This window comes from Bubalus kerabau, chromosome 11 (assembly GCF_029407905.1).
Source record: "Bubalus kerabau isolate K-KA32 ecotype Philippines breed swamp buffalo chromosome 11, PCC_UOA_SB_1v2, whole genome shotgun sequence".
NCBI classification, from domain to species: domain Eukaryota; kingdom Metazoa; phylum Chordata; class Mammalia; order Artiodactyla; family Bovidae; genus Bubalus; species Bubalus kerabau.
In genome coordinates this window covers 84,774,912-84,789,284 of record NC_073634.1, presented here as the reverse complement: position 1 = coordinate 84,789,284, position 14,373 = coordinate 84,774,912, and the positions used below count along the sequence as shown (strand labels likewise).

The window sequence follows — 14,373 nt, the reverse complement described above, 5'->3', positions numbered from 1 at the left end:
GATGCTTGCGGCATTTTATTGTTGTTGCTGTCTTGGTTTTTTTCAGAAAATGGTGATGGCAATGTGTGTGTGTGCTGATACTTCCACAAAGCTAATTATTTCAAACAAAAGGAGTGTGAGGTTTCTTGCCTTGAAGGCATGACAAACTCTCAAAAGCCACACTGCCATTTTTTTTTTGTTGTTTTGGTCACTGTTTTCTTTTTCCTGCACTTATTATTTTGATCTTACACGTCATTTCAGGATGACAGATGAGCAGGCTCCTTAAGGGAGGTTGTTTATGTCTCTTGATTGTGATAGTCATGAAACCTGCCAAAAATCATTACAAAATGTTGGAAAGTTCACATACACCCAGACTTTGTGACTCATATTTCAACTACCGTTCACAGATTTCATGTTTCTCTTATACGAAGCAACATATTGACAAATTATTGTTTAAATGTGAGTCCCACAATTTCAAACGCATGTCAGAGGAGAGAATGGCTTGTACTTTACATGGTGCGCAGCAGTATGTGCTCAGATCAGCGGACTTGAATAAAAGGGACCATTCATACATTTTTAAGGACACATTACCCTCCTTGTTCTTCCTGGTATGCTAGGAAAAACTAGGGCTATTACTGAATCTTGCTGTGTGTGTGCGTGTGTGGGTTTCCCTTCTCCACCAAGGGCGTTGTCAGCTTAGTGTTATTACTGGCATACATCTCGGATCTCTGGCCCTGCGCCCTTGTACGCCTGCAGGTCTGCGAGGATGCTCTCGGAATCCTGGAGCACGGCGCTGATCTGGTTCCATATTTCCCTCTCTCCTTCTGTGGGCTGGGCATCTAGGCAGACAGGAAACCAAGAGACACAGAGGCTTGTGTTTATAAACAGCCTGGGAAGAGGCTCGGCATTCAATTCTACCTGCTAGACAATCCTATGTGACTCCTGCAGGCATGGTATTTCCTCTTTAACATAATAAGGTGCAAAGAAATGAAAACTAACAGAAGATCTGGCCATTACTGAGTTCAAAATAGTTACAAATATTTCACTCACATCTAACAAAGCTTGTTGGAATCATTGTGCATGCACAGTCGCTCGGTTGTATCTGATTCTTTGAGATCTCATGGACTGTAGCCCACCCAGCTCCTCTGTCCATTTGATTTCCCAGGCAAGCATACTGGAGTGGGTTGGCATTTCCTTCTCCAGGGGATCTTCCTGACCCAGAGATCAGGCCCATGTCTCCTGCAGTGCAGGCGGATTCTTTACCACTGAGCCACCTAAGAAGCCCATGGAATCATTGTAGGCACCCCTTTATTTGTATAGATCACTTTTTTTTTTTTTTTTTTTTTTGCACATATACTATGTGTCAAGTGGTACACTGGGTGATAGAAAGAATAAACATTACCTTTTGGGATCCAATTCTAATATTTAATAGAAGCTATTGTGACTGAAAGTCTGTGAATCTGAGTCTAGATGGGAAAGTAGTCCCCCTTATATTTCCATACTAAAAAACACTTAAGATTTTCTGTAATTAATCCTTCAGAGCTTTGGTATAGATGTATCTTTGCAGAACATAATGATGTAGAAAGCAATGGAGTTCCTTTTTGAACATGAGCTCAAGAAGTGCAGAGAGTTCATTTTAAAGACTCCTGTACTGTTCATCTTTGGTCTTAACCATGAAACTTATCCACAAAAATAAGTAATGCATTTAAACTTAAATATTGAAGAACAAATTCTAACAGTCACAGAGACATCCACTTAGTTCTTCAATGAATTCCGACTTGTTTACATTCCTGGAGCCAATGTATGTTCTTGCCTGCAGGAATATTTTGTGAGGGCTGTTGGGTGGAAGTTGAATGGTGGTAAAGATAGGGTTTTATTTATCTCACAATGCCTATAAAATAGGTTTCTTGCCTGGGCTAGTTAGGAAATTAATCTCCATCTAAAACAAAGGCATTGCTAATACAGGAAGATGTCATCTCCTAAAATCTGTTTTTAAAAATCCAAGTCCTAAGGGACTGAGTTCTCCCAGCAGACTTCACTAATGAAAGGGTACCTGCATGCGTGCTCAGTCACTTCAGTCATGTCCCACTTTTTGCAACCCTATGGACTGTAGCCCGCCAGGCTCCTCTGTCTATGGGATTCTCCAGGCAAGAATCCTGGAGTAGGCTGCCATGCCCTCCTCCAGGGGAATCTTCCAAAGCAAGATTCAAACTCACATCTCCTGAATTACAGGCTCATTTTCTTCCATAATTGGTTAGGCTTATTTCAAGTCCTAGGCTTTTCTGCTTTTCTGTCAGGGAACTGAATCATCTTTTCTTCCAGCTATTAATTAAGCCCTCGGTGTTGACTACACAGTCCCTGGCTTCTGGGCCAGGTTGCTGTAAGAGTCTAGAGGACTCAAATCACAAGTGGCATAAACTTCAAGACAGAAAGTACCAGCTGGGAGAAGCCCTAATCTGTCTGTCTTGGTTTTCAAATGGGAAAAGGACCATGTAACCCTAAGTGACATGTGGTCTTGGCCCATATCCCTAAGTTCATAATTCACCCCAGTTTGATCCCCCAGCTAAAAGAACAGACAAGACTAATAAGTGAGAATCTGATCCACAAGACTGTAAGACTCAGACCTTATTTGTCTCATTTGACACTGTATCTCCAGGATCTAACACAGTGCCTGGCACACAGTAATGGCAATAGAAAAATGGGCTGAATGATTGAAACATAGAGTCAAAGCTATGACTTTGCAGTAGTCATGTACGGATGTGAGAGTTGGACCATAAAGCAGGTAGAGTGTCAAAGAATTGAGGCTTTCAAATTGTGGTGTGGAGAAGACTCTTGAGAGCCCCTGGACTGCAAGAAGATCAAACCAGTTAATCCTAAAGAAAAATCAAACCTAAATATTCATTGGAAGGACCGACACTAAAGCTGAAGCACCAATACTTCGGCTATCTGATGCAAAGATCCTGATGATAGGAAAGATTGAAGGCAAAAGGAGAGGGGGTGACTGAGGATGAGATGGTTAGGTAGCATCACTGACTCAGTGGACATGACTTTGAGCAAATTCTGGAAGATAGTGAAGGACATGGAGGCCTGGCTTGCTGCAGTCCATGGGGTCGCAAAGAATCAGACACAACTTAGCAACTGAACAGCAATTCATATTGTTTTGTGATGGTTTTCCTGTTCGTCTTTGAATACCAAGCTATCTGAAGATAGGGCCTGGCTGCTTGTCCTCAGGGCTCCCATATGCCCTGCCCATTGGAGAAACTTACTAAATGTGTCATGTCTGTCTCAATGGATAAACGATGAAATTGACCATATGACAGAGAACACGGGTGTTGAGAAGCGGTGAAAAAAATAAAGATCTTACTACTCCAGATCCTCTCCTCTGTCTTGTCTCCTGAAATGGCTTTACCACTGTTGCATGTCTCACTATCACCATGAAGATAATATGCATTTACCTATAATCAGACTGGCTATTCACACTTTAGTTAATGTGTTTTTAAATCCTCCATCATTTATCTATGGCCTCAATGTTTCCTCAGTGTGGTTAACATATTAATAGAATATTTGATGTGTGCAAAACTGCATTAATGTTACTGTCCTAATTCTAAAGCTGTTATTTCACTTTCTGGAATAGTCCTTTGACAGACTTTGGGGTCTGCACTTCTGGCATTCTCTAAATTGAGATTCAGTTGCTCACCATGCTTTTAAAATGTATTGTGTCTTCAGATGTCAAGGAGAGACATCTTGAAAAAGACCCAGAAGAATTAGTGATTGGAAAGGTTACTATTTAACCTATCAGCAACCTCCTAGAGCATTTGCTGAGTGAACAGGAACTCTGAATTAAGGCTTCTGTTTTTCTATTTTTAACGCAAAGATTGATCTTAAGTCAAAGGTACATACACACACTAATAATAATGATGATGATGGAAATGGGTCTCTGTTTCCAGTTCTAGCCAGTGAATTGTTTAGTGATGTTTCTTCTAAGAATTACATTGTAAATTCTTAATCATCACTAGTTATTTCATCGAAATTGAGGAGAATGGTTACAGAAAGCTGGACTGTTCCTATCTAACAATGAAGCTGTTAAAAGTGCCTGTGATTTACACAGGCAATTTCAGAAACCAACACTTCTAGGAGCCCTGGAACAAGCCTCTCCAGGCCTTTCTCCAAGCAGTGATTTAAACCCCTATTCTAGCTGTTGTGGAAAGAATGAAAATGTATCATGTGCCCTGTGACCTTGAATACATACATTTATTGTCAAGAATTTGCTGAATTCCAAGTGCCTAGAATTTTTAATGGAAAAAGCACCATCTTATCAATTAAGAAAGTTCAACAGTATTCATTTTGTTTATAGGGGACCTATTTATCCTCCTTTGACTCAATTTCCCAGTGACAGTGGATATTAACTGTCAGCATTTTAGAGTCACCGGGGTCAGGGGGAGGTTTCGTGCTGGACTGTGATATTTACCGAGAGCAGAATTCTCGGCATTCCACTGTGCCGATGCAAAGCAAGGTGGCCACCAGCTTTGTTTGTCAGAAAGGAACATCTTTGGTGAACATACCCCAGGGCACAGGCGGCAGGGCTCAACCCTGAGCAAGGCTGTCAAATCAAAGAGTTCTTATCTTTGTAAATCAGCCAAGGATGCACTCTGTCTCCACAAGCCCCGGGAACACACACCTACCCCTAAAGACCTATTCAAGACTGTGTGGAAAAGCTGACAGAGAATCAAACAAATTAACTGAAGAAAATGTGAACGGAAGACAATTTATTTGGAGATGTCTTTGGCTTTGAAGGAAGCCCTGGCATTTCATCAGTAGGATACATCCTTATCTCTGCACCCACCAGCTGGTGTATAAACACCAAAGAAACGTAGAGCAGGAAGGGTTTGCCAAACCATAAATTAAATCTATATAGCTCTTCTTCTCCACCCACTTCCTCATTTCACCCTTCACCCCTTCAGGATAAACTAGGAAGTGTAATAACTATTTAATATTAACGTTATGTGTGTGTGTGTTAGTCTTTCAGTCAGGTCAATGCTTTAAGACCCTGTGGACTGTAACCCACCAGGCTCCTCTGTCCGTGAGATTCTCCAGGCAAGAACACTGATGTGATGTGGGTTGCCATTCCCTTCTCCAGGGGATTTTTCTGACCCAGGGATCGTACCTGGGTCTCCTGCATTGCAGGCAGATTCTTTACCATTTGAGCCACCAGGGAAGCCCTGATATGAACATTGGGGGATGTAAAAATGGAAACGATTTATAGCACAATACTAACTGCTTACAAAAAAACAATCTAAAATTGCAAAGGTCTGTCAGAAGATGTAAGCGTGACGGGACTGACATATTTATTTGTACAGGAACATCAGTCATCCTATGCCAGACCCTTTCCCAAGGGACAATCAGATGAGGGACTGCAAAAAGCAGGGAGGTTTAAGACACTTGAAGGCTTGTTTATTTCATTCACATGCTGAGGCATCCCTGTGATGTCATGGAGGGAAGAGAGCTCCAGGGATGTAATTTTTGAAGAACCAGATCCTATGATAAGTTTTCACTCACTAAATATGAGACCTCAGGGCAAGCCAATTAATCTCTTGGTCTCAGATGAATTCTTGGTAGAGGGAGGGGAGCTAGCATGAGCCTCGTCTCCTCCCTATATGGTCCTGTGGGGGGTCTGTGACGTGTAGGATCATAAAGAGGATGTTGACAGCTGAAAAGCACTTAAAAAGCGAAAGTGCTAGAAACTGAAAGAATCTTTCTGAATGAATCCCTGCCTTGGCATAAACAAATTGCTTCCCAGGTCTGTTCTGTTCCTTTGCTTTTTGTTTGTTTTGCTTTCATTTGTAAAGTGACCAAAAACATCCTTTATTTTCCTCCTTTCCCTTTCCAAGATTATCTAGCCCCCTATGCACAACCGCAGCAGATATGAGCATACCAGAGAGGGGGAGATGAAAGAAGAGATCAGCAGCAGTAAGAAGTATTCTGCATCACCCAAAGACATTCCAGCTGATTGCATAATCTGACATGCACCCACACCCTTGCTTTAAAGAGTAGGAGACTTTAGTTGTAACAAGTCAAAATACACAGAGCCTTTCTGGAAGTACCATGGCTTGGGAGCTTTAGAATTTTCCTCTTGACTAACCCCATCAACCACCATTATGGTTTTTGGCATTCCTATTATGCTCATAAAGGTGGATTTTTCTTATAAGAAAATCGCTTTTTGGTTACTATAGCCTAAGAAACGTATGTTCATCCCAGCCTAGAACCTGTACTTCTTTTGGCTAGTCCATCACTTTCTCTTTGTTCTAACTATTACAGATTTCTTCTCTGCTACCTGTACTATTGTCTCTTCATTGTGCTTGCATCTGATCTCCCCAATAGTTACATACTCCTGGAAAAAGAGTCTGTGCTCTTCTAATGTTCCTGTATTTATGTACTTTATGTCATTCCCCCTCATGCAGTTCTGCTCCACTAAGACCCGACCCCCCACTTCTGCTGGTCCTGCCTGAAGCTAGGATACAGAAGATGCTCTGCAGATAGTTACTGAATTAGCATCAATGAAGAAGCCAAGGTTCCTAAGCTTATGCTTCAAGCCCAGGTCTATGGCAGATATTGAATAGGTCACACATGACATAAGCATAAGATGCCATCTAAATCTTTTCCACAGAGAAATTCTTTAGGCTAAAGTGAAACAATACCAAAGAGACCTAGCTATGTCAGAAGGAATGGAGAACACTGAAAAATATGTCAGTAAATATAAAAGATCTATTAAGATTACAAATATAAACACACAGAGACTATTTAAGAGTTTAAAGTTTAAAATAAAGACATTGCAATGAGTTTATAACATATGTACACAGAAGTAAAACATGTAACAATAGCACAAAGAGTGAGTGGAAGGGTGGTGATTGGAAGTCTACTGTGACAAGTTTCTTAAATTCTTCATGAAGTAAACAATGCATTTTGAAGACAGATGGCAGTAAGTTAAAGGTGTATATAATAATCTCTAAAGTAAGAACCAAGAAGCACAACTAAAAAGTCAGCAGAAAGGACACAAAAGAATACTAAAAATTATTTGGTTCACTTAAAAGACAGAAAGACACTGAGAAACAAAGAGGAAAAAGATAACGAATGGAAACCACACCAAGATACAGAAATACAAACATTAATTAAATGCACATACAATAATTAAAAGTAAATGGACTAGACATACCAATTAAAAGGTTGATATTTTCAGCTTGGATGAAAAAGCTTGGGGCAACTACATATTGTTTATAAGAAACACGCTATAAAGAAAAGCAGACAAAACAGGGAAATACATACTGCTGCAAATACCGAGGGTAAGAAAACTGTTACGGTCAAAATGTGACATGATTAAAGGTAGATTCAACAAAAGATATGTCAGATTTCTAAAAACTATGAAATATTTCTGAGTGAAATTAAAGAATATCTAAACAAACGGAAAGACTATATGCATAGGTGGGACAAATTAATATTGCCTAGAAGTCAATTACCTCCAAACTGATTTATTGATTTACATAATTATAATCCGTATCCCAGCAAGGTTTTTTGTGGACATTAAAAGCTAGTTTTGAAGGATACATAAAATTATACAGAAAAGTAAAGGTGCTAGAATAGTCGGAACATCTGGAGAAAGAACAAAGTTGAAGCACTTGCTTTTCCTGACTTCATAACTTATTAGTTGCTATGTTTTGGCATTAATTGGTGAAATGGGTCAAGAAGCAATGAGAGAGAATAAAAGGTCCCTAAGTAGCCTCACACATATTATAAATAGTTAACAAATTAATGATAAGAGCATTAAAGCAATGCCGCCTGTGCTAGAATAATTTTGTATCACATGAAAAAAGAAATAAATCCAATATCTCTTTCATAACATATGCAAAAACTTGCTAAGATTGATCATTGACTTAAAGGTAAAGCTTAAAATTCTAAAGCGTTCCTAGGGAAATGTAGTTGAGTACGTTTATGACCATGGAATAGGCATGATTTCTTAAAGAGGATACAGAATGCACTTACTGATAAAGGAAGAAAATGATGAATCACACTTCATCAAAATATAACATTTCTGTTCACGGAAAGAAAGTAGTCATGGGATGAAGAAACAATAAAAAGACAGTAAGTGACTGTGTAGAAATTCGAGCATAGACTGTAGAACCTACTACAAAGGTCAAACAAATTTAAATCATATCTACACAACTGGAAAACCTAAGGACAGATGTGTCTAATTTTGTATTAAATTTTGACCCAGCTTAATTATATCTATTTGACCCAGTTCAATTATATTCCATCACTGACTTCAAAAAGAATATTCAATACTCAAAGCAGAGGTGCCACATGCATTTAAGCTGTTGTTACACCCTGTTCAGCCTGCCTTCCTCCCTTTACTGCTGACTCCCTCCTTAACTCTTTGCAATCCAACCTCTGTATTTAAAGCAATAAATCCTAAATCTGTTAGGCAGCTAACTGCCCAACTCATCATCCCCTTTTCAAGCCTTCTTGACTACTCTCAGCATCTGAATCTGTTTACATTCCCTCCTTCTTGAAAGTCTGTGTCTTCTGGCTGTTTTATCTAGCCTGTTCTATCCTGTTTCTTCACATGGCCAGCATCTGTTACTTGGGCTCATTCGGTCTCTTAACTCAGCACAAGCTGATGGCTGGGTCACCAAACTGGGTGAGGCCCAAGCCCTGCCATCAGGAATCTCAATTAAGTTGCCCTGCTTCTCCCTCAATGTAGTCTCTCTCCTACTCAAGCTCCCTTTAAACACAAGCATGCCTGAAGTTCTCATCCACTCAGCTCTTATTATCTTCTGTAGTTTTCCTTCAGGGATTTCAACTATTCTCTTTGGAAAAGTCTTCTGAAAGTGAAGGTGTTAATTGCTCAGTTATGTCCTATCTTTGCGACCCCATGGACTGTATGTAGCCCACCAGGCACCTCTGTCCATGGAACTTCCCAGGCAAAAATGCTGGAGTGGGTAGCCTTTCCCCTCTCCAGTGGACCTTCCAAATCCAGAGAATGAACCCAGGTCTTCTAGGTCTTCGGAAAAAAATACACATTGTTTTAAGTCCATTCCAAATTCCACCTTTGTAAGAAAACTGCTCTAATTCCTCCTGAGGTCATCCATTTCTTGAAACTAGAAGTTTCTACCTCTACTCTCAGGCCACACCATGCCTCTTCTAAGCCCCTTATTTTAGTTTATCTTTGAACTGTCTGCCTATATTGTCCTCCACACCAGCCTGGGGCTTCATTAGGCAATGGCTGCTCTTGTTTAGTTCTGTCTCCCTGATGTCACCAGGCTTACACGGATGCTCATGACCATACTCAACATACTATTGCCATAATGAACTGAAATCTACATACTCAAGGAAAAATCATGACCTCAGCCCATCTTCCCCACCCTTCCAGTCCGTCATCCTTCTTTCTTGAAAGCCAGCTTTAGGAAATAATATTTGAAGAATCAAGAAATGAAAACAATTTTTTTTTTTTTTTTGAGACATCTCATCTCCCTCTCTAATTAGGCAGAAGATGATGGCTGTATTACTTCCTGGAAGCTGCCTATGATGAGCACTTAAGGGAATCAAAGCAGAGGGAGGAAGAAGGCCAAAGACACCTATACTCCCACCTCAATTCCCCAATCATTCCCTGTGTGACTTCAGCCCAGTGACTCATCGTCTCAGACTCAGTGAAATAATGTTAATCTTCTCTTTGGTAGTAAGGGGGATATAAACAGGATTTTGTACATGTCTATAAATTTATAGTTTTATATTTTCCTTAAATACTTTAGTTCTAGTCCTAGTAATAGGCCACCAGACATGGAAATCCAGTCTACATTTCCCCTTCCTGAAGAAATTAGAGCATATCTATAAATGGAGCTTTGATACTATAAGTCATTATCAAAATTGAAAATATTGAAATGTTTTCTTCGGCCACCATGATCTTTCTTTAAATAACATATTAAGAAAATGGCCAAACTACAAGACTGAGTAGGTCAGAGTTCTTGGGTTGTAGGAGAGAGGAAGAGAGGCCCCTTTGCAATGTTGCTGGGGAAGGGGATGCCCTGAGATCTTGCCTCAGAATTCTGGTGCTTCAGAGAACACCAGCTGAAAACTAATGCTTTAAATTCCTGTATTTTACTTTTATCACTTTAAAGGGTTTTCATATTAGACTTGACAAAGAACTCAATATTATTCTTTGTGGAAGCACGGGAAGGCCAAAGTTCAAGAACAGCTACATAGGCAAATGGGGCCACTGAATTCTGAGTGACATTGTGAGAAGCATGTACACACGCATGTGGAGTTTAGAACTTCCAAAAAAGCAAAGCATGAAACTCCCTTAGCTGTTGATCTGCCCCTGAAGTTGTGAGTGAATGCTGTTTTACCACTATTTTGGCCTTTGTGCACGCTGAATGAAACAGTGTAAAATACATATGACGAGAAGTGGAAAGGACCAATTAAAGATGCAAGTAGTAAAATTAGAGTGTTGGAATAATAGCTAGTTCATTCTGCAACAATTTTAAAAATTATTAATAAATCTTCCTGTAATAACAAAGATATGGATATTATAGAAGAGTAGCAAAAGTCACACCAGTTTAAAAAAAAAAATTCTTTTTGAAGTATCATATCAATCTGGCTCTTGAGTTCCCAGGTGCCCTCCTTACTAAACTGAACCAAACCCAGCATAGCCCAACCAAACCCAAACAAACCCAGCCAAAACCAACTAAACCCAACCAAATTCAACCACGCCCAAACAAATCCAGCCAAACCAAATTAAGTCCAGCCAAACCCAGTCAAATCCCACCAAACCCAACCAAGCCTAACCAAACCCAATCAAACTCAGCCAAACCCAGACAAGCTCAGCCAAACACAACCAAACCCAGCCAAACCCAGCTAAACTCAACCAAAACCAACCACACCCAATCAAATCCAGCCAAACTTAGCAAAATAACAAGAACAATAACAAACTGAGTTAAATCACAAGTGAGATCTCTTTAATTGAATATAACTTGCATTAAAAATTTTTTTCAGAATGTATGAGTTTTGGGAATACTTTTCCTTTTTAAGTAGGTATTTAGGCATAACAAAGATTTTAAAAAGATAGCTCCAGAGATCTTTCATAGTTTGGTTTGCTGTGTCTTAGAAAGTTATTCTAGCATTTACTTATATGTTATTTTATATATATATATAGTTATATATATATATAGTTATATATATATATATAGTTAATATATATGCAAGGAAGTTTCAACTTATTTTTAATATGAATACAATACTTGAAACTATAGTTTAAAGCAGATTAAGGTTTGCAACAGATGATGACTACTGGGACATAGGACATTTAGCTGTGCTTGGTATTGTGGAATTGCAATTCAAAAGGAGGAGACCACAAGAATAAGTATAGATACATGAGATCAGTTGCTTAAAATGAATGTGTCACTCATTGATAAACATAGTCAAACAATGAACAATATAAGAAAGAATCTCTGTATGTATTCAGTCATGATTCATAAGCCGTTTTCCCTAATTTAAAGTTTTTGATTTAAAAAAATCTTTCAAATGAAAGCTACATCTCAAAATTCTGAAACAGTTCTGTATTATCGAATAATACACAAAAAGCAGACAGAGATTACTCAAAACTACAAAATCTCTAAGTCTCATTTCTGCTATCTATCACTTTTTCTTTTACATCTAGTGATATTTGTTTTATATTAATCTGTGTAAATTACTATGTATACTATTTTTCTTTGGATTATGACATAATAATTCATGAAAATTATTAGGAAAATACATGATGATGATTGATGTTAGGCTTACAATAACTGCTTCTAAAATCAAAGAAAAGCATGAGCATATTAAAAATATGTTTTTTGTTTTTTTTAAAAAATAATATATGAAAAGAAAGGAGGAAATGGTCTTTGAAGACTCAGAGAAATGTAGAGAGACATTTGGATGTGGTTTAAGAATTACATAACAATCTTTATAACTCCCCTATCAACAAACTATAAAGAAAGTGAAGCTTTTTCATCATAATCTTTTAAGTTTTGGAACTTACTTTCAAAATCCAGGAAAAAATGTGGGTAGTTTTCAATTTCCCTGGTAAGGACTTTGAGCAGGTTTCCCATCCCAGCAAGCCTAGGAGAGGGAACACAAAACCAAACACCATTAGCAGTATAAAAAACATACTTCTTAAAAGCTTAGATATTTTTGAATGATTTGCATAAATACCATTGAACCCCTATAACTACATCAGAAGACCTAATAGAAAGTATTTTTATGCTAGGTGACAAGTGATAACTTAGCAATTAGTTATTGTTCAAAGAATTGGGTAATGGTCATAGGAGGCAGAGTTCAGGTGTATTCTAGAATTTTTTTTTCCCCTTTTCCTTTCACTAATCCCCAGAATCCTTACAGTTAATATTTAATCCTTGCTTGATTTCTGTTCCATTGGTGTGGGAACATACTATGTCAATGGACAAGCAGAACAGTGAGGGCATTATTAAATTACCTATCCAGAAAGGTAAATTTCTCAAAGTTCCCAAGGAAAAGAGTTTAGAAAACAGATTTATACTCCCAGGAATCCCTTTTAGCCTGTACAAGAGGTCCTGTTTCCCAGGTAAGTCAGAGGTTCCTGCGATTTGACATTTCAATAGTTATGAGATTAGTACTTCACGAAGTGTAAAAATGAAAAGGTATAACATCCAAAAAGTTATTCTCAATGAAACTGCAGCCTGAGGCATTGGCAACGGTGAATCCAACCTACAGAGAAATACAAATCTGTGACATATCTGCAACCCCAAGCTGAAAGAATAGGGAAACTGTAGTCATTATTGACGACAGAGGATGAGAGGGTTGGACGGCATCATTGACTCAATGGACATGAGTTTGAGCAACCTCCGGGAGATGGTGAAGGACAGGGAAGCCTGGCATGCTGCAGTCCATGGGATCGCAGTCAGACACAACTTAGCGATTAAACTGAACTGATTTAAATAAATAGCAATGTGTCTACTGCTCTCAGCTCTAGACATTAAACCTTCTTCTTCTTCAGGAGGCCATTCTATGTGAATGAATGAATGCCTTCATTCATTTTACATATATCTATGGAGCTGCGACGGAGAAGGCAATGGCATCCCACTCCAGTACTCTTGCCTGGAAAATGCCATGGACGGAGGAGCCTGGAAGGCCGCAGTTCATGGGGTTGCTAAGAGTTGAACAAGACTCAGTGACTTCACTTTCACTTTCATGCATTGGAGAAGGAAATGGCAACCCACTCCAGTGTTCTTGCCTGGAGAATCCCAGGGACAGGGGAGCCTGGTGGGCTGCCGTCTATGGGGCCACACAGAGTCGGACACTCCCGGCGGGACACAACTGAAGTGACTTAGCAGTAGCAGCAGCATGGAGCTGCGAAGAAAGCTGAGCACCGAAGAATTGATGCTTTTGAACTGTGGTGTTGGAGAAGACTCTTGAGAGTCCCTTGGACTGCAAGGAGATCCAAACAGTCCATTCTGAAGGAGATCAGCCCTGGGATTTCTTTGGAAGGAATGATGCTAAAGCTCCAGTACTTTGGCCACCTCATGCGAAGAGTTGACTCATTGGAAAAGACTCTGATGCTGGGAGGGATTGGGGGCAGGAGGAGAAGGGGACGACAGAGGATGAGATGGCTGGATGGCATCACTGACTCGATGGACATGAGTCTGGGTGAACTCCGGGAGTTGGTGATGGACAGGGAGGCCTGGCGTGCTGCGATTCATGGGGTCACAAAGAGTTGGACATGACTGAGCGACTGAACTGAACTGATGGAGCTGCGATCTCATGCTGGGTGCTGGAGGCATTCCTCTAATTCGTGAGTCAGACACCTCAGCTTGTGAGGGATAATGGAGCTCAGGGCTGTAATTTTCTATGCACATGGCTCCTGATAGTGTTTATGTTGCTGTAGGAATTAACAACAACAAAAAAATGCCATTGTAAGAAAGATGTGGTGAAAGGAGAATAAACAAAAAGGATGCTGTGCATAAAAATACATAACAAGCAGTTCTCTTGAGTGCAGCAGGTGGTATAATATAGTCTCCATACTCCTCCCTCTGAGAGAATACTCACATTCACTTACAGATATCACCCAAAGTCACCCATGTCACCAATGTGAAGCTAGAAGAACTTAGGAAGGACTGCTTGCAATCCTACCTCTGTTTCTTGTTAGCTCTGTTATCCAAGGCAAGGCACTGACTCTCTAAGCCTGTTTTCTCATCTATAAGAAGAGTTTTTGAAACGTATCTATTTCATCAATTCATGATATTAATGAGGTTAAAGATATAAAATGCCTAGCACAGTGCTTCTAAGAAGTGCTCAAGAAACAGTATGTGATAATTGCCCGTCATCAATGTGATG

At 39.5% G+C, this 14,373-nt stretch overlaps 1 protein-coding gene across 1 annotated transcript in view; it reads right to left on the bottom strand.

Moving 5' to 3' along the window:
- The window catches only part of CYRIA (CYFIP related Rac1 interactor A), a 102,819-nt gene that overhangs the window by 15,717 nt on the left and 72,729 nt on the right, over positions 1–14,373 (bottom strand). The window contains exons 3-4 of the mRNA XM_055540888.1: positions 12,044–12,123; positions 697–818 (exon numbers count right to left, since the gene is read on the bottom strand). Of these exons, the coding sequence (XP_055396863.1) occupies positions 697–818; positions 12,044–12,113 (192 nt within the window). The 5' untranslated portion in view covers positions 12,114–12,123. The remainder of the gene's footprint in view (positions 1–696; positions 819–12,043; positions 12,124–14,373) is intronic.